Source organism: Babylonia areolata, chromosome 5 (genome assembly GCF_041734735.1).
Source record: "Babylonia areolata isolate BAREFJ2019XMU chromosome 5, ASM4173473v1, whole genome shotgun sequence".
In the NCBI taxonomy this organism is placed as follows: domain Eukaryota; kingdom Metazoa; phylum Mollusca; class Gastropoda; order Neogastropoda; family Buccinidae; genus Babylonia; species Babylonia areolata.
In genome coordinates, this window is record NC_134880.1 from 37,091,967 (window position 1) to 37,113,297 (window position 21,331).

General features: G+C 42.1%; 1 protein-coding gene across 1 annotated transcript in view; it reads right to left on the bottom strand.

The window, feature by feature from the left end:
* Positions 1 to 689: 689 nt before the first annotated feature.
* LOC143282268 (nucleolar protein 6-like) overlaps positions 690 to 21,331 on the bottom strand; it is a 28,512-nt gene continuing 7,870 nt past the window's right edge. Inside the window, exons 7-23 of the mRNA XM_076587868.1 lie at positions 20,854 to 21,023; positions 20,244 to 20,364; positions 18,827 to 18,990; positions 17,850 to 17,956; positions 16,777 to 16,957; positions 14,965 to 15,081; positions 14,466 to 14,617; positions 13,066 to 13,339; positions 12,414 to 12,507; positions 10,730 to 10,881; positions 9,733 to 9,896; positions 8,094 to 8,238; positions 7,556 to 7,613; positions 6,916 to 7,034; positions 4,653 to 4,862; positions 2,465 to 2,566; positions 690 to 1,334 (exon numbers count right to left, since the gene is read on the bottom strand). Of these exons, the coding sequence (XP_076443983.1) occupies positions 1,194 to 1,334; positions 2,465 to 2,566; positions 4,653 to 4,862; positions 6,916 to 7,034; positions 7,556 to 7,613; positions 8,094 to 8,238; positions 9,733 to 9,896; positions 10,730 to 10,881; positions 12,414 to 12,507; positions 13,066 to 13,339; positions 14,466 to 14,617; positions 14,965 to 15,081; positions 16,777 to 16,957; positions 17,850 to 17,956; positions 18,827 to 18,990; positions 20,244 to 20,364; positions 20,854 to 21,023 (2,471 nt within the window). The 3' untranslated portion in view covers positions 690 to 1,193. The remainder of the gene's footprint in view (positions 1,335 to 2,464; positions 2,567 to 4,652; positions 4,863 to 6,915; positions 7,035 to 7,555; positions 7,614 to 8,093; positions 8,239 to 9,732; positions 9,897 to 10,729; positions 10,882 to 12,413; positions 12,508 to 13,065; positions 13,340 to 14,465; positions 14,618 to 14,964; positions 15,082 to 16,776; positions 16,958 to 17,849; positions 17,957 to 18,826; positions 18,991 to 20,243; positions 20,365 to 20,853; positions 21,024 to 21,331) is intronic.

Below are 21,331 nucleotides of genomic sequence, written 5' to 3' on the forward strand. Positions count from 1 at the left end.
AGTTGACACTGCAGACAGCCAGATGTTGGACACAAGTAGCTATTTCCATTTGGTGCCGTTTAATTATCTTTTTATTTTCTATTCATTTTATTTGTTTGTTGTTCTCTTCTTACGTTGGACATGTGCTGCTGCCAAAAAGAAAATCTCTGTACCAAAGTATAGACAATAAAGTTTGTGTATTGTGTGTGGTTTTTCGGCAGTGACAGATGTCTTTTTAGATACCATTAAAATGTTCATGATTATGAGCAAGCAATTATGTTCATGACTTAAATGGCTGAAAAACAAACTCTTTCATGCCTAACACATAAGACATAACACACACACAGGAGATTAGGGAGGAGGTGGGGGAGAGGGGTGGTTGAGGAGGAGAAATCTATCTGTACACATAAACTCTTATGTACACATCATTTATTTACTTCAAAGTTCATAGATTCAGACAATATACAGCTTCATTGTGAGCGCACTGCATGAACCCACATGCACACATGTGAATGCTTGTACGCCCATCTGTGTGCATGCATGAAAAGTCTGTGCTGTGTGTGTGTGTGTGTGTGTGTGTGTGTGTGTGAATAGAACAGAACAGAACAGAATACTTTTTATTGTCATAAAACCTTAAAGTTTATAAGACACAATGAAACATAAACATGAGCATATTAAGAAGAGAAACATTCACGGCTGTATTTCTGTGTGTGTGTGTGTGTGTGTGTGTGTGTGTGTGTGTGTGTAAGTGTCCATGACTTATGTGACTGTGTCTGCATCAGGTGAACAATGACAGGCCTGTTCCTGAAGTGGCTTTCAGTCCAGCAGCTGAGTGAAGCCACACGTACTAGGTGCAACAGCCGAAAGATCAGAGTGCTGGACTTTCATTCTATGAGTCCTAAGTTTGATCCAGGTAACACCATCTGATGGGTGAAGTGTGGCAATTTCTCCCTGGTGAACATACAATCACACTTGTTCAGTGTCTTTAATGTTTTCACACAAGCACGAGATTGAATATGCACATTAAGGATCCCACAATCCTTGTCAGCATTCCAGGGATTATGGAAACACAAAGACAGCAATGGATAAACCTAAAAAAAAATAAACACAGTTGCCTGAACAGCAGGATCAAAACATCCATTGCATGTGATGCGTCACATGTACAAATAAGCATGGGAGCTGCAGGTGACAATGCAGAAGCAGCAGCTCACATGTCAAACAGCCTGTGGTTGAACAATCTTTTTGACAAGGTCACCGCCCATATTACTAATCGTCTCTACCATGGCGTCCATGTCGAAGGTCAAGGCTGGTTCCCCGTCCGTGATGGAGGGCTTCTGCCCATACAAGCTGCTGGCCTGCACACAGAAACGGCATTCACAGGTTAGAGAGCACACCACCCACTGACTGACCCCCTCCCCCCCCCCCCCCCCCCCCCCCCCCCCCCAGCTCCCCACAGACTCACAGGTGTCTTGTTTTCTGGCAAACGAGAGAAGCTTTGTTTTCTTCCAAACAACTAACACTTAACATACTAACACACTGTACACATTGTAATACTATACCATGTTCAAACATGAACATCAAACTAAATTAACTCCCATGCAAAAATCTCACTTTTTCTCTCTCTTTCTAACACACACACACAGTTCCCACACACACACACACAAACATTTGAAAAGAGAAAGAAACTACACTGTAATGTACTGTATCATCAACAGATTTCTCTCTGGTCTCAACAGAGAAAGCGTACTGCTGCTGTACAGCAGCATCTTTTCTTCTGCCTGCAAGTATATTTGTCTTCCGTCAAAATAGATTTTTTTTTGCCAGGGTTACAAGAATGAAGCTTCACAGAAGCTGAGTGTGTGTGTGTGTGTGTGTGTGTGTGTGTGTGTGTGTGAGAAAGGGTGAGAGAAAAAGTGAGATTTTTGCATGGGAGTTATTTTAGTTTGATGTTCATGTTTGAAAATCTTTACTGGTATAGTATTACAGTGTGTACAATGGGTTAGTATGTTAAGTGTTAGTTGTTTGGGAGAAAACAAAGCTTCTCTTGAAATGAAACTTCACAGAAGTTGAATGCCACCAATGTGAATCAATTAAAAAAAAAAAAAAGAAGTAAATTTACTTCTCCTTCTCTCCCTTCATCTATAAACTAAGCATCAAACAGAAAAGTAAAAGGAGAAATTGCAACTGACCCCCTTCCCCAATCTCCAAATGTACGTAATGTAATAGTAAATACAATACACACACACATATATATATATATATATATATATATTGCTGCCTGAGTGTGTGTGTGAATATATATATATATATATATTATATATTTATATATATATATTCATATAAATTCACACACACACACACACACAAATACATATATATGTAGAGAGAGAGAGAGAGAGAATGCACACAGAGCAATCATGCACATTAGACAGGAAAACACAGAGACTGACAGTGAGAGAGAGAGAGGAGAGGAGAGTGAGATGACCTCAAATTTCTTGCGTTGCCGAGCCTCTGGTTTGAAGAGGACAGAAATGACTTCCCCTCCATACCGATCATGGAAGAAGAGGGCAAAGTCTCCATACACTCCCTACAACAGAGTTTGTCACATTTTTGTCACACAGCATGGGAACACATTGACACTGTTGCTTATGTTAGTTATTGCCAGCTGGCTGCATAGGGCCATATCAGGACTACCCTACTAAATTAAAAAAAGAAGAAAAAAATCAACTGCATTAAACACAAAACTGTCTAATCTGGAAAAACAAACAAACAAATAACCCCAACAATTGCTGAACAACACAGTTCATGACACATTATCTTAACCATAAAATTGTCACATCTGAAAAAACAACAACAAAAAACACACACACAAAAAATGCAAAACATCACTGTTCATGACATCATTATTTTAATCCTTAGACTTCTGTGCCCAAATAAGACTAGATTGTGCTGAGGATCTCAGCCCTTCAGCTTTATTTATCATCCCCAGATTACACCCCAAAAAAACAGGATTAAAAAAAAAATCTTCAAAGCAAACAAAAAATACATAAAGGCCATTTATGCAAATAACACTGCAGAATGGAAGCCAGTGCCCATCCCAGCAGTGCTTACAACATCACTACCTAATCACCAGAGCAAAAGAGCACAAACAGTATATCACTGACTGCGGAAAAGAGAGGAAAAATGTGTCAAAGCTTGCTGGAGAAAAGAAAGGGGAATGGAATGAGTATGCAGAAAAAAAGCAGATAATAGTAAAGGAAGAAGGGGAAAAAAAAATTCAGAACGAGAAACACAGAGAGCAAAAGAAATGATGAAACTTCCAGCACAGAATTTACAGACAATGGAGATGCTATTCAAACTGAAAGACCGCAAGCCTCCTGGAGGAGTGGAAACTTACACACTCATAACAAAAATGCCTGCTAAATCAGATCACAACACTCACATGCACGCCCAAATTCAGTAAACACAAAGTAATGAAACAATGGGGGTAGGGGAGGTCGGGTAGGGGAGTGGGGGGGGGGCTCTTGTTTGTGACGATAACACTGATGTAGTTGGAACCAATGTACCAGCACTGATGGCCACCAGTATCAGCTGGGCAGTATCAGTATCAGTAACTCTAGGAGGCATCACTGCGTTCGGACAAATCCATATATGCTACACCACATCTGCCAAGCAGATGCCTGACCAGCAGCGTAACCCAACGCACTTAGTCAGGCCTTGAGAAAAAAACAAACAAACAAAAAATAACAAAAAAACCCCAAAAAAACAAACATACCAAAAAAACCCAAAAAAACCCAACTAAAATAACAACCCCCCCACCCCCCCCAAAAAGTAAATAAATAAGTAAATAATAGATAAATACATTAAAAAAACAAACCAAAAAACAAACAAACAAAACTACTACTACTAATAATAATATTTATAAGGTGCAAAAACTTGATAAAGTCAACTGTAAGCGTACAAAAAAAAAAAAAAAAAAAGGGCAGTAAACAATATACTAATATGAACAGTATCAGTTCCCTCAGTTTTTCTTTTGTTTCTGGAAAGGCCTTAAGTTGATCATACAACCCTTCATATGTTGAGATACAGGTTGGTAAATTCATAAAGATATGCCGTGACGAACTGGCTGTGACAGGAATATTACATCAGTGAAAAATTTGTTAACAGACATCGCAAAAAGAATTCTTGATGCTGTTTCTGTTTTGAAAAATGAAGTGACAGAATACTTTATCTTCTAACTATAAATGCATATGACATTGTCAAAAGAATAATGAAGAAAAACACTCTGTAAATATTACTATCATAAATCATTTGAACATAGACATAATAGTAATTAATTTCATGAAAATTTGTATGTACTTAACTGTCATATGAATGATAAAGACTTACCATAACAGAATCAACGCAGTCCCTGACATAAACCACAGATATTTTTTTTTGCTTTGAATGATACAATTAACGGTGCACAGACTGTCAGTAACATAGTCACTGTATCAGCCACACAAACTCCAGAGACTATCAACAGCATACAGACCGTCACAAACACACAAACAGGCTATCAACCCATCATAAACACACATATTTGTAATCAATGACAGACCATCACAAACACACATACAGACTTTCAATGGTGCACTTACTGACCAATACAAACACAACACACAAAAACTGACCTCCAGGTCTCTCAGCAGCATCTCTGCTGGATCAAAACTGACCACTGGCAGCCAGGTGTCGCCTCTGTCTGCTTTGCTGCTGCGGGGCACATCAGGATATTTTGCCATGGCAACGTCCTTGGCCTCCAGGCTCTGATGGCGGCGAGCCATAGAGGTTGGGGAGAGATGGATGACAATGTCGAAGACATCCAGTGGAGGCTTGAAGATGACCTGTTCCCACATAACACCACCCACCATGACATTTCTATAGATCCCAGGGTTCCCACATGACACCACCCACCATGACATTTCTATAGATCTCAGGGTTCCCACACGACACCACCAATCATGACATTTTCATAGATCTCAGGGTTCCCACACGACACCACCAATCATGACATTTTCATAGATCTCAGGGTTACCACACGACACCACCCACCATGACATTTCTATAGATCCCAGGGTTCCCAAACGACATAATCCACCATGACATTTCTATAGATCTCAGGGTTCCCACATGACACCAGCCACCATGACATTTCTATCAATCTCAGGGTTCCCACGCGGCGCCAGCCACCATGACATTTCTATCGATCTCAGGGTTCCCACATGACACAACCCACCATGTCATTTCTATAGATCCCAGGGTTCCCACATGACACCTATAGATCCCAGGGTTCCCACATGACACCAGCCACCATGACATTTCTATAGATCCCAGGGTTCCCACATGACACCAGCCACTATGACATTTTCATAGATCTCAGGGTTCCCACACGACACAACCCACCATGACATTTCTATAGATCCCAGGGTACCCATATGATACCAGCCACCATGACATTTCTATAGATCCCAGGGTTTCCACACGTCACCAACCACCATGACATTTTCATAGATCTCAGGGTTCCCACATGGCACCTATAGATCCCAGGGTTCTCACACGTCACCAACCACCATGACATTTTCATAGATCTCTGGGTTCCCACATGGCACCTATAGATCCCAGGGTTCCCATATGACACCAGCCACCATGACATTTTCATAGATCTCAGGGTTCCCACACGACACCAACCACTATGACATTTCTATAGATCCCAGGGTTCCCACATGACACCAACCACTATGACATTTCTATAGATCTCAGGGTTCCCACATGACACCAGCCACCATGACATTTCTACAGATCCCAGTGTTCCCACATGACACCAGCCACCATGACATTTCTATAGATCTCAGGGTTCCCACATGACACCAGCCACCATGACATTTCTATAGATCCCAGGGTTCCCACATGACACCAGCCACCATGACATTTCTATAGATCTCAGGGTTCCCACATGACACCAACTACAGATCCCAGTGTTCCCACATGACACCAGCCCTATGACATTTCTATCGATCTCAGGGTTCCCACATGGCACCAGCCACCATGACATTTTCATAGATCTCAGGGTTCCCACACGACACCAACCACCATATTTCTATAATCTGAAGGTTCCCACATGACACTAACCACCATGACATTTCTATAGATCTCAGGGTTCCCACATGACACTACCCACCGTGACATTTCTATAGATCTCAAAGTTCCCACACTACACCAACCACATACTGCTATAGATCTCAGGGTTCCCACACAACACCAGCCAACCTGATCTTTCTACAGATCTCAGGGTTCCCACAGATATGACCACACTAAACCCCATACTTTTTTCACACCTTTACAAGACTCGACTCAAAAGTTGTCCACATCAAACACAATGTCAAACTGAATAAAAAAAACACCATTGTCTGCTACACTGCTGAGGAAAGAGGTTGATATCCTGGTACTGATGATAATTTTTCATCACTTTATTTTTGTTTGTTGTTTTCCTTTTAAATGCATTGAGTTCTTTGCTGGATAGTACATGTCAAGGGTTTTAGTAAAATTCCAAGACTTTCTCACACCCTGAAGGACAAAACATGTTTTCCAAGACTTTTTCAGCCCTGGGAATGGTTTTCTCACTTTGCCAAGACTTTTCCAAACCTAAATTATTATGTGAAAACCCTATAAACAGTCAAGTGTGTCATCACACTTGTGACATCTCATTTTAAGTATTCCCCATTCCTTGTCTTAATCTGGAATCAGTTATCATTATCATTATTTCTTTTTTAAGTTTAGTTGTTTTGTTTTTTTGTTCACATTTATCAAGGTTTCCTTCATAAACGTAGGTGCAAACATAGTTTAAAAGCATTTCATTCAAGACTGAAGGTATGAACACCACCCCCAACCCAATCTTACCTTCCACATGGACTCTGGATGGGACACCAGGACTTTGAGACTCTCGGCGGCAACGTTTTTCCACCAGTTCATGATCACCGCAGGTGGTGGTGGGGTCACTTTGTCACAGAACGTCTCCACTGCTCACAAAACACGTAACTACCACTTACAAAAAACAAACAAAAAAACAACAAAAAAACTTGCTATAAATATAAACCTTGAAACAACTAAGAACCCTACAACATCACTTGTAGTCAAAATCAAACTCCAAACAACAAAGAACAATATAAAAGATACTTGTAATGAATACCAAACTCTAAACAATTAAGAAACCTACCTATAAAAAATACTTATTATGACTATCTGTATCAATTGCCAAAGAAGAAAGAATCCTTCAGAATGCAAATTTACTGAAACAAGACAAATGCAAACTGTAGGTAAATCTGCCTTTCTCAAGTGATCAGAGAAAGAACAAAATAGGAGGAAAAAAAATTTGGTTGGTGGAGGGTGGGTATAAAATGAATACACCTCTTTTGAATTTTCCCAACTATTGTTGCAGTGGGTTCTTCTAAGTGCACTAAATGCTTGCTGCACATTACATAGGACCTCAGCTTATTGTCTCACCCAAATGATATGTCATTAACAGAGGCTGATCACTGACCTTTGCAGTCACCGCTGGAAACCAGTTTCAGAAGCGCAGCATTCCCACTAGAGGAGAGCTGGGGGAACAGAAAAACAGCACAATGAATGGATCTCTCCCACACTGCGACACATCATCTTTGTGACAACAGGTGACTCTAAGAAAACGAACATGCCTATGTTCTTACTGATGTAAAATTTATGCAAGGGCAATGGTAACCATGTTCTATCACTTTGCATGATCACAAACACCCACACCCACAAGTACATTGAAGTGCAATGTCTCCATGCACACACACACACACACACACACACACACACACTCAATTAATTTCATTCAAAGTGCAATGTCTCCATGCACACACACACACAGAGGACACAAAACAGTTTCTAAATCACCAAAAGTACCTAAACTGGCAACCTTTTGTGCAAATCACACACACATACACACACAAACAAACCCAAAACAAAAATTAAAAAAAAACAACAACCCAAAAAACATAAGTCAACACGACCACCACAAAAAAAAAAAAAAAAAAGTGACAAACTCACCCCGGGACAGTGAAGGGGTGGGGGGCAGTGAACAGCTGCATCACCATTCTCTCCACCATCAGCTCAGGCACATGACCCAACAACATCTGTGCCGACACCCAGCGCTTGACCAGACGCACAGTCACACAGAACGAGGGGTGGTCCTGCTGAACCCTGCACAAGTTTCAGTTTCAGTTTCAGATTTCTCAAGGAGGCGTTACTGCATTTAGACAAATCCATATCATATACAACACTAATTTCACTAGGCATATGCTTAGACCAGAAGCATAACCAAACATGCTAGCCTTAGTTAGGTTGAGTGCATACAACTGTATAGTTGTGTACCTATCAAAGTGGATTTCTTCTATGAAATTTTGCCAGAGGACAACACTCTTGTTGACACGGATTCTTTTTCAGTATGCCAAATGTGTACTGCACATAGGACCTTGGTTTATTGTTTCATCTGAACGACTGGATGCTTAGTATGATCTTCCCGTCAAAATTTGATAAAAATGGTGAGACGGGATCCAAACCTAGACCCTCATGGACACTGTATTGGCAGATAACTGATAAACAGTAAAACATCTTAACTGTTCTGCCACCTTCCTCCATGGACAAGCCACACCCACTCTTCTTAATACTTTCTTCCTTTCCTTAAAAAAAACAACATTTTTTTTCAATCCCCTTTGTTTTTTGGGATCATATTAACTGATGGTTTCCTGCTATATACTGGTTAAAACAACTTTACATTTCCAAAGCCAGTTAGTGTACCATTTAGCAATAGCAAGATTTTAAATCAAACAAATAAACAATACCTAAAACAAAAAACTGATAACCGCCCCCCACCCCCACACCCCCTGGCCCCACACACACATACACACACACACACACACAAATGAAAGGAGTAAATTGCATAAAAAAATAACCTTTGATACTTAAATGTGCTGAAAGCAATGCTGCATCTACTTGTTTCCATAACTGTTGCATCAGCTTGTCTGTAGAGTGAATTCATCTGGTGGATTGTCATCAGGACAGGAGGTATTCAGTCAGGCCACATAGAATTTCAGGCTTTTTCTTTCTGCATTTTCATGTTACAACTCCCACACTGACTTTAATCTATAGTATTTTGGGGCTTTTATGTGTACAATCATTTTTAACCCTGACATATAGGCATCTATATTTTGTATTGTATTGCAATGCATGGCGCACACAAAGGCACAGGAGATGGCTTACCACCATAGCAGCGTACAACACACACACACGCACAAAAGAAATGGGTTACCCATGTACAGCACACACACACAAGCACATGGCTTTTTTTTGTTTTGTTTTGTGCTGCCCCATCATTCACCATTTCAGTGGCATTACTCCCACACCTCTCATTAAGAGCCCCCCATACATAGCCACACCTGAATTTGTTTGTTACAATCCAAGCACCGGCAGTCTACTGGAAACTGTCGCTAGGAGGCCACATACTAGAGGAGACCCTGCCATGTTCAGAAGCTCTGATTTAATGTACTTAGAACACAGCCTTCAATACCATCCCCTACTGATGACAACAACAGCTTAGTCGTGGAGCCAGACTGAGTGAGCATCCCCCCGGAGTGGATATCGCCATCAACGATCCCTCTAACCAGTCCCCCAGGGATCACTACAGACATGGCTTACCCCTGCAGCAGCGTGGTCATTTCGGGCAGACCACTGATTTCCGCGTCAATGGCCAGAGCTTGGGGGGTGTCCTCCATCCTCAGCATGCCCTCAGGCGTGTGCACCATGCGTAGCACCGCCACCTCTCGTTTTACTCCCAGCTTGAGGCGAAACACGAAGCCACTCTGCAACAAGTTCATAAAGCACTTTTTGTGTGTGAGTGTGTGTGTGTGTGGCATCAGCTGCATGCAAGTTCATGGAATAATTTTTTTTTTATGTGTGGCATCAGTTTCATGCAAGATTATTAAATACTTTTTTGTATGTGGCCTCAAATGCATGGGTCCAAACCCCAACAGAAGTAGGTTTTTTCGGCCTGTGGGCACCTCCTATCCAAGTTCAAATGGGAAGACTGGGACCATCAAGTTCAGGGCCATCCACTTCACGGATGCATCTTTGGAAATATTGTACAGACTTCCTGACCCACAATGCAGGTGTCTGTACCTCTTCAGTCTTGGCCTGACTGATGCCATGATACATTACGCGAGTACAGCCTAGTGAAGTAGCCCCAAGCACAAATGCACCCCCCACAGCAGCAGCACCTGATTGATTGATTCAGATAGCACCTATTCTCATTCAGAAGGCCAAGCTCTAAATGCTTGTACAAACACAGAGGGTGTACGCGCAGATTCCCTCGCTTCCCAGGCGGACACATTACCACAAGGCCAACACTCCACACATGATCATCTTCGAGATGGTGAAAACAAAATGACACAAACATTTGGGGTGGGGGAAGAGGGCTGGGAGGGAGGGGGGGATTGGGTGCGGAGAGCGGGCGAAAGAGAAAGAAGTCCCAAAATTTGTGGGCAAAAAAAAGAAAAAAACGTAGAAAACAAAATGTCACAAAATTTGAGATGGGGTGGAGTGGGAGGGTGTGGGGGGAGAGTGAGAAAGAGAGAAAGAAAAAGAAAGAGAACGAGAGAGAGACAGAGAGAGATGATAGAGAGGTGCCATGTTTTACCTGCAGCACATCCAGGTGCGCTGAACTGACAGCCACCTTGAGGCCCTTCTGCTGCAGCTTCTCTGCCAGGTCCATGAGGTAGAGGGTCTTCAGGTCCCTGATCCTGTCCACGTCTTCTGGCCAGTGACCGCTGCCTTCCAGGGAGCAGATCACTGCAAGCGTCCAACCCACACACACCACTCATGTCAGTTACTGCTTCCACTTATATATATATATTTGTATTTTGTATTTGTATTTCTTTTTATCACAACAGATTTCTCTGTGAGAAATTCGGGCTGCTCTCCCCAGGGAGAGCGCATCGCTACACTACAGCGGCACCTTTTTCTTCTTTTTTTTCCTGCGTGCAGTTTTTTTTTTTTTTTTTTTTTTTTTTGCTGCCCCATCATCTGCACCGTTTCAGTGGCATTACTCCCACGCCGCTCATTTAGATTCCCCCATACACAGCCACACCCGGGTTCGTCTGTCGCAGTTCCAGCGTCAGCAGTCCACAGGGAACCATCGATGTTAGGTCGCCAGGAGGCCACACACCAGAGTTTTATTTGTTTTTCCTATCGAAGTGGATTTTTCTACAGAATTTTGCCAGGAACAACCCTTTTGTTGCCGTGGGTTCTTTTATGTGCACTAAGTGCATGCTGCACACAGGACCTCAGTTTATCGTCTCATCCGAATTACTAGCGTCCAGACCACCACTGAAGGTCTCATGAGAGGGGGAGAAAATATCAGCGGCTGAGCCGTGATTCGAACCAGCGCGCTCAGATTCTCTTGCTTCCTAGGCAGACGTGTTACCTCTAGGCCATCACTCCACTATGAATATCCAAGGTGGAGTGGCTATCATCACTCACTGATACCCCCGAAATCGGAGTATGGCTGCCTACATGGCGGGGTAAAAAGGTCCTCTGCACAAAAGCCCACTCGTGAACATACAAGTGAACATATTTAAATCCAACACTGGTAGGCACTGTATTGTGTTGTATTGTATTGCTTTGTACTGTATTGTATTGTACTGTACTGTATTGCATTGCATTGCATTGTATTGTATTGTATTGTATTGTATTGTATTGTATTACTCTTTTTGTTACAACAAATTTCTCTGTGTGAAATATGGGTTGCTCTTCCCATGAAGAGCATGTTGTTACTCTGAGAGTGCCACCCACTTCTTTTTTCTTTTTCTTTCTCTACCTGCAATGTTACTTGTTTTCTTATTGAAGTGGCATTTTCTACATAATTTCGCCAGGGACAACCCTCTTGTTGCCATGGGTTCTTTTACGTGTGCCCAATGCATGCTACACAAAGAACCTCAATTCATCATCATCAGAATGACTAGCATCCTGACCACCACTCAAGGTCTAGTGGAGAGGGAGAAAATTACTGGCGACTGTGGGATTAGAACCTGTGCAAACAAAACTTACCATATGTGGACATCTCTAGCCCATTTATGGCATTTATAGATGTTTTGTTTTTGGCTTGTGTCAGCTTATGACACTGTGATACAGTATGATGTCAGAACCACTTGCTAGCAATGAGGTACCTGGGTTTTCTTCTGTGTAACAAATTTTGCTGACACATGGACAGATCAACAACAGTAATGGAGTGTGGCATCTGGCAAGGCAGCGGAGGCTAAGGAACCGATGCATATAAAACAATGTGTGCCGATACAGGTTCACAGGCAAGGGACATAACTCACCTGTCATGGCTGGTGTGTACAAGGGGAGAGGATTGTGTCCTTTCAGGAGGTCTTCTGATGTCATTTGTTTCACTGCAGGGTGTGCAGGAAATACCTAAAAATAAAAAAAAATAAAAAAAAAATATATATTTTTTTTAAAAGCATGATTTTGTTCTCAAAAGTATAAGGAGCATGAATCAAGATACACATTCTGACACACACTTTAAATGTACACCAGCATAGTCATACCGAACCATAACACCCACCAAAATTGATCATTTTGAAGCAAAGTGTAAGGCATTTACCATTAACTGATTTAAACATGTCTCACATCAATTTAAAATACACACAGAGTTACATACACAGGATTTCTTTTTGTTCAAAGTGTAACCATTTAAGCATGAGAGTGATATCTACAAATCCAACTTGATATTAGACCTGTAGTTGGCAGCTCTGGAACATCACCAAAATAATCACACACACACACACAGCAACACATGCATTCACAAACATACACACACCATCACAACCAAAACCACACATCAAAACACACAAATGATATCAATCAATCTGTACAAAATACCAGCACACACAGACAGCCACACGCATTCCTCTAACACAACACACATAATATACACACATGCACAACACACACACACACATCAAAGCCCACCTCAGAAAACCTAAACACAGGATCAATTCCAGAGACAGCGTTGATCATCAGGGGCAAGTCCAGCCTCCTCAGCGTCTTGCCCAAGTCCTCCAGCACCTGACGGATGTGGTAGATGCGCTCCTCCCCTGTGCCGTACACAGCTCCGCTGCGACTGGCCTTCTTGTCCCTCTTGGAGTCCTTGTCTGTCTGCGTGATGATGCGGCGAGGGACGTGAAGGACACTGTCCAACATGCGGCCGTGGGACTGGAGCTGGCCGGGGCTGATGGCCGCATGTCTGGGAAAAGGGACATAACTGTAATGTAAGATTAAATGATGGGCGCAATAGCCGTTGGACTTTCAATCTGAGGGTCCCTGATTTGAATCTTGGTAATGGCGCCTGGTGGGTAAAGGGTGAAGATTTTTCTACCAGGTCAACATATATGCAGATCTGCTTGTGCCTGAACTCCTTTCATGATCAAGTAAGCATGTCAAAGATCCTGTAATCCACGTCAGCGTTCGGTGGGTTATGGATCCTGTAATCCACGTCAGCGTTCGGTGGGTTATGGAAACAATAACATACCCAGCATGCACACCCAAAAAAATGGAGTATGGCTGTCTACATGGCGGGGTAAAAACAGTCATATATGTAAAAGCCCACTCGTGTACCTTCGAGTGAATGTGGGAGTTGCAGCCCATGAACGAAGAAGAAGAAGTAAGATTAAACTAGACTTTCATCAGAAGACGATACTCCATTTGAATTATTCAGAGCCTATTGTATGGAAGGAAGGAGTAAGGTGAAGAGGCGATAAACAGTTGGTATGGTCATTTACAGCGCCTACCCTAGATGAGAAACATAGCATCAAGCCTTATACACACACAGAGTCATTTACACTACTTGCAGCCTACCTGGGTAGAGTTGATTGACAGCTGCCTTTGGGCACTCATCATTTGTTTCCTGTGTCATTCATTCAGGTTTTAGTAATGTATACACACACACACACACACACACTCACACACACATACACACACACACTCATACAGACATGCAACCTTTTACAATATATGACCACTTATCTATCTTTCACCTGCCATGTAGGCAACTATGCTCCAACTCCATGGGTGTGCACCCTGGGTATGTTCTTGTTTCCATAACCCACTGAACACTGACAGGATTACAGATTCTTCAACATGTTTATTTGATCCTCTGCATGAACAAAGGGGGTTCAGGCACTACCAGGTATGCACATATATGTCGGCCTGGGAAATTGGAAAAATCTCCCCTCTTAACCCACCAGGTGCACCTAAACCAGGGATGGAATTCAGGAAACTCAAACAAGACTACAGTGCTTTACATGAGATTACACACACCACACTCTGTCATCACCCACTGGGGTCACTGAGAAACCTGACCAAGCACTCACCTGTTCAGCACGTGAGCCACAATCTGACCACACACACTGCGTTTCTGGCTGAGTCCAGTGGTCAAGGCCCAAACAACTGCTTCTGAGATCCCCCCGTCCTTGAAGCGACGCAGCTCTGATTTCTCACCCCAAAACTGCCGGAAATCCAGCGCCTGTCAGCCAAGCAGAATCTTGGATTAGTCCGAAGTGGATACAACAGCAAAATGGTGTGGAAAGTAAACTAATAGTAAAAACAACAACAAAAATAATACAAAATGACTACAACTACTGCTAACAATAACTAACCAATATAATAAAGAATGAATGATGTTCATCAGATATAGTTCAGCCTGGGTTCTGACAGTTGTGACCAAACAAATTATGTTCATTTTCCAGCCCTTTTCCAAACCACACAAACAAACACACATACACACACAAAGAACTCACACTCTAAACAACACAAGAACACAACCCTACCCCCTGTTTCCCCAACACACAAACACATAGCAACCCCACTCACCTCGGGCACATTGGCAGCAGGACCTCTGTCCACCAACCTCAAGGAGTTACTTTTGTGAAGCAACAGTCCCACACTGAGCTCCCTGACCCTGGGCACGGGATCCTCCGTCACCGACCACTGCAATGGAACACAACAGGTCAGGCGATAGGTGAACCTCTTTCATGACAACACGGCAAGGTAACGCACCAGGTCAAGCAACAGCCTACATCCTTCATGATGACACTACAAACCACTGCAACACAACACAACGGGGCAGGCAAATGCCAACCTCTATCAGGACAACACAAATATGTAACGCAACAGGTCTGGCAACAGGCCACCCTCTGTCACGATGACACAACAAACCACTGAAACATAGCGCAACAGAGCCAGACCATAGGCCAACCTCTACTGTGACAACACAAAACATAACAGGCCAGGCAACAGGCTGTGTATGGGGGACTTGGAATGAGCAGCATGGGGGTAATGGTGCAGATGTAACCGATACCAGAGAGGACTGGCATGGATAATTAAACAGATGAGGCAAATGACAAGAAATGCAGTTATGAATGGAATGCAAATAAAAAAGTGTAATAGTTATTACAGAAACTTACGATCATTTTAGTCACCATGTATTTTGCTGGGAAAAAAAAGAAAAGAAAAAGAGGAGGTCTCTTTTTCCAAATTGATCTGTCCACAGACTAATATAGTCTGAAGCTAATTCCTTTGGTATATGATGGAAATATCTTCAATTAAACAAACACAGCCTAACAAACACATCCACTGATCAGAAGAAGAATGAGATTCCTATTCCAAAATGTAAGCTAATGCTCTAAGAAAAAGACAAACAAAAACAACACCCAAAACAATTCTTCACAATGACATTAACAAATGATGCTTTTCTTGTCATCACAAACCAAAATCCTAATTCCTTTGGTATATGATGGAAATATCTTCAATTAAACAAACACAGCCTAACAAACACAACCACTGATCAGAAGAAGAATGAAGATTACTATTCCAAAATGCAAGCTAATGCTCTAAGAAAAAAAACAAACAAAAACAACAACACCCAAAACAATTCTTCACAATGACATTAACAAATGATGCTTTTCTTGTCATCACAAACCAAAATCGATCAAAGACAGTACCGGTACTAACCTGCTCTTGGTTTAAACAGTATTTATATTTGAACATATCACAATACAGCACAGTTATAGCTGAACTGGACAATAGACAGACAACCTCTTCTTCCCACTCCTGCCAACCAGGCCTACATACAAGGCAAAGCCTCCATCACTCCAACCAGTCAACCACCCACTTAACCCATTCAACCCTGGGGAGCTCACAGCCTTGGCAGGATTCCCCGTCTTACTGATGGGGGAAAAAAAACCAGCAGAAATATACTGATTTTCCTCCAGATTACACATGGACACATCTGGAAATACTGTAGAAGTTAATTCCCTCTTTTGCAGTTGATGCGTGTGTAGGAACAGGAAAACCGCTGAATGAAAGAGATGAATTTCGTCTCCATTGCAATGCTTGGATGCAAGGGCTAAAGAGTTAACCCCCTGACTTCTGAGTCTTGGTGAAAGGAGATCAGCTTTGCACGAATTCTAAGTGCAATTGAAACATTTTTGTGTAATCTAAAGTAATGCAATCCAAATAAGATAGAAGTCCAGATAAATGATGGTGACTGACACGCTGACCTGTGCTCTCGATCAGTCTCAGGTGACAGCCCTTCACTGACGAGCAAACACGTCAACAACAGAGAAGAGGTTAATTAACCAAAGCGAAGTCAGCCAACAAAAACCAGCACGACTGACCACCTACCACTGGGGAGGCAACTGGCAGTGTCTGCAGGAGGAGGACTCGATCCCCTAGCCCTTGGTCCAGCAGGTCCAGAATTCGGGGGATGACCAGGCTGACCACTGGGCCACCGTGGTCCAAAGCTTGGTCAGTCAGCTGCAGTTTCTTCACTGTCTCCTGCAGTGTGTCTTCCGTGAAGGACACTCTGTCAGACACACAGATATAGGACGTACGGATGACAGACATACACTACAGTTAAAGGACATACAGATGACAGATATACTGATTACAGATGACAGATATATACTGATATAGATAACAGATAAATGACATACACATGGCAGATATACTGATTACAGATGACAATTATATACTGATGCAGATAGCAGATGAAGGACGTACAGACGACAGAAATACAGATAACAGATAAGGAACATACAGATGACAGACAGACATACAGATAAAGGATGTACAGATGACAGACATACAGATAAAGAATGTACAGGTAGTAGACATAGAGATGAAAGACAAAGAGACATACAGATAACAGACATACATACAGACAAAATATATACAGATGATGGACAGACAAGTATAGATTTACATATAACAGACATATATACAAGATACATATATAAAAGACACACAAATGATACACACACAGATAAATGTCACACTGATAAATGACATATGGATTAAGGATGTACAGACTACTGACAAACATACAGATAAAGGCTGTACAGACTACTGACTGATATACAGATTAGAAGAGTACAGACTACTAACACACAGACTTACAGATAAAGGTTGTACAAACTACTGACAGAAAGGCATACAGTTAAGGGTTGCACAAATCACTGACAGACAAATATATAAATATGTACAGATGACAAACATACAAATACATAATATACAGATAACAGACAGACATACAGATAAAGGATATACAGATGACAGACATAGCGATAAAAGATGTACAGATGGCATAAAGACATACAGATAAAGGACGTACATATGACAGATATGTAAAAGATGTACAGATGACAGATATAGTCAATAATCACCACAATAGTACAAAACCCTAAAAAATCACTCACGTGTAGGTGAGGTCAAACTTCAGGTGAAAAGGACAAGGGGTCATGAACAGGTGATCAAACTCATCACCTGCCAAACACCTGACCGCCAGCTCAGCCTCCTGGCACGCCTGTGATCAAACCAGCACATCAAAAAATGCCACACCTGCTGCAATACCTGAGAACCCCAGCCTACCACATGCATTTGTATTATGTCAATACTCTTTTGTCACAACATATCTATCTGTGCTAAATTTGGGCTGCTCTCCCCAAAGAGCACATCGCTACAATGAGAGCACCATCCATTTTTCCCCCTCTGCCTTCAAGTGTATTCGTGGATTTATCTACAGAATTTTGCCAGGGACAACCCTTTTCATTGCTGTAGGTTCTTTCATGTGCGCCAAGTGCATCCTGCATATGGGATCTCAGTTTATCTTCTCATCTGAATGACTTAACCCTAATGGCAGTTTCACAGAAAACCCGAGACAATCGATTAGATGCATGTGATGGTAAGAATTTTATTTCAATCATTTGCCTTCTGTGTCTTTTTTTTTTCCTTTGTTTTCATCATATTTTAGATATTATTTACTTCTTTGTTGATATTTTATGTCAACATTTCTTATGAAACGCCTCAAGGCCTGACCAGCTCAGTGGGTTTATGCACTGGGTGAGGCGTCTCCTCTTCTTCTTTCTCAGCACATCAATCAGTGTGCACATTTTGACACCTCTTTGAAATTAAAGTTGATAGTAAATGCTTGCGATGTTGAACTCCCTAAATAAACCATAAAGACTGTAAATGCATACTATACTGAATGCAAGAAAAACAAGAAGAAAGAATATGTGTGTGTGTGTGTGTGTGTGTGTGTGTGTGTGTAACAAGTGCAGTATAGCATGTATCATATATTTCTAATTTAGTATTAAAACATCTTTGAATCACATGAAATCCAGAACAAGGATTAAAAAAAAAAAAAAAATTAGAAAAAAAAAAAGTGCTGACTTACTCTACTGTACAGTCCTTTGGTCATGCCCAAAGCCAGGTTGACATAGCCAGTGACATCGACAAACACCACGTCAAACTCCTGAAGAAACTGGTCCAGAGTGGGTCGTCCCCCCTTGCCAGCATCCCGGCACAGAACCACTGGGTTTTCTAGCCACCGTGATTTGCCTGATGACAAAAAACACAGTCACTGCTTAACATCCCGACACAGAACACTGGGTTTTCTAGCCACCGTGATTTGCCTGATGACAAAAAACACAGTCACTGCTTAACATCCCAACACAGAACACTGGGTTTTCTAACCACCGTGATTTGCCTGATGACAAAAAACATAGTCACTGTTTAACATCCCAACACAGAACACTGGGTTTTCTAGCCACCGTGATTTGCCTGATGACAAAAAACACAGTCACTGCTTAACATCCCGACACAGAACCACTGGGTTTTCTAGCCACCGTGATTTGCCTGATGACAAAAAACACAGTCACTGCTTAACATCCTGACACAGAACCACTGGGTTTTCTAGCCACCGTGATTTGCCTGATGACAAAAAACACAGTCACTGCTTAACATCCTGACACAGAACACTGGGTTTCCTAACCACCAAGATTTGCCTGAAGAAAAACAGCAGTTATTGGTTAGCTCATCGGTGCATGAACTATAAAAGTAAACTGGCTGTGCCAAGCATGGATCCACTTCTGTCATGATCAGCATTATGACAACTGCAGGCTTGATTTCAATCTACTGTTAGGAAACATGTGACTTCAATTTCGGTGCTCTGACAAGTCACTTTCTTCTCAAAGTCTCTTCATTATGGGATCTGCAAACAAAAAACGGACGCTTTCAAAAGAGTACTTTTTTTTTTTTTGGCAGGTTATCGGCAAATATATATATATATCCCCCCCCCCCCCCCCCAGAAAACAGACATTCCATTTGTGATGTAAAAACAGATTTCCATCCGTAGATGGAAGAGTTGTGTGTGTGTGTGTGTGTGTGTGCTCTCTGCTTGGGGTGAGTCCGGTCGAGGTCTTTGGTGTCAGAAGATTCATGGGGCACTGATGTTGGGAGGTTGTAATGGTGGTCTCACTCTGGGAGGGACGCTCACTCAGTCTTATTCCACAACTAAGATCATAGTTGTCAGTAGTAGGAAGCTTAGCAGGTGGTGTTCTTAGCACACTGAATAAGAACAGATACCACCGAACATAACCAAAGTGACTAACAGCAGCGCAGGATCTCCTCTGGTGTGTAGCCTGTTGGCTCTGGTGCGGCCATGCATGGAAGACTCCAAATAAGCGGTGTGGGAGTAGTATGCTACTGAAAATGGTGCAGATGATGGGGCAGCAAAAAAACGACAACAAAACAACCACCCCCCTACCCTTCCATCCCCTCACTAGACACAAAGGTCTCCCAGGTGTACTCACTCAGGTGAAGGAGAATCAGTCTCAGCACCTGGTAGCTGTTCATGGAAGGCAGCAACACCCCTTCACTCAGCAACTGGCACACGAACATCGACAGCAGGAATCCACTAAAGCTTCCAAAACCCTGAAACGAAATTCAGGACTTCATAAACACATGGAAGTTAACACAGCATCTTGATTTATCATGCAGTGAAAGAGATATATTTCTATTCTAACACATATCTTAAGAAAACACTGTTTCAGAATTATACGACAAAACTCCTCAAATGTACAACAAAACTGATCTTCCTCAATAATAAGGATCATGACTAACCATTGTGACTTCAGACAAACACTTTTGTTCAAAATAAGACAAACTCCACACATGTACAACAAAACTAATCTTCCTCTATTATCAGAATCATAACTAATGACAATGACTACAAACCAACACTATTTCAGAATAAGACTCTACACATGTACTGATCTTCCTATCTTCCTCAATTCTCAGAATCCTGACTATCAACAATTACTACAGACCAACACTATTTCAGAATAAGACACTCTACACATGTACTGATCTCCCTATCTCTGTCAATCATCAGAATCATAACTGATGAAAATGACTACAGACCACATCCAGTTCTCGCTGATGCGCCCAGATTTTCAGCAAAGCGATGGCGTCCTGCACCTCTGACAGATCTGAGAGGCGCTGGGACAGGAAGCTGGCATTGGCATCATAGCACACATCCTGAAGGATGGACGTGTTGTAGATTGGAGTGGAGGGCAAAGAGCTCCCCTCATCTGTCATCAGAATCAACAGAACTATTACTTTCTGCATCCTGTCTGCACAGGCCACTCCCCCCCCCCCTCACCCCTCTTCCAAATATACATACACACATGCTGAAATACACATCTGCCTGGACACCCACTTGAAACAAATGCATGAACAATCGCACAGACACAGATATACATTTATTCAAACTCCTTCTGCACCTTCTACCACCTTCCTACTCCCATGACCTCACCTTCTGCCCATCACCTCATCTCCCCTCCCCCTCCACCCACTTTCTGATTGGAAATGTTTATAAATCCTAACTCCTTTTGTGCAT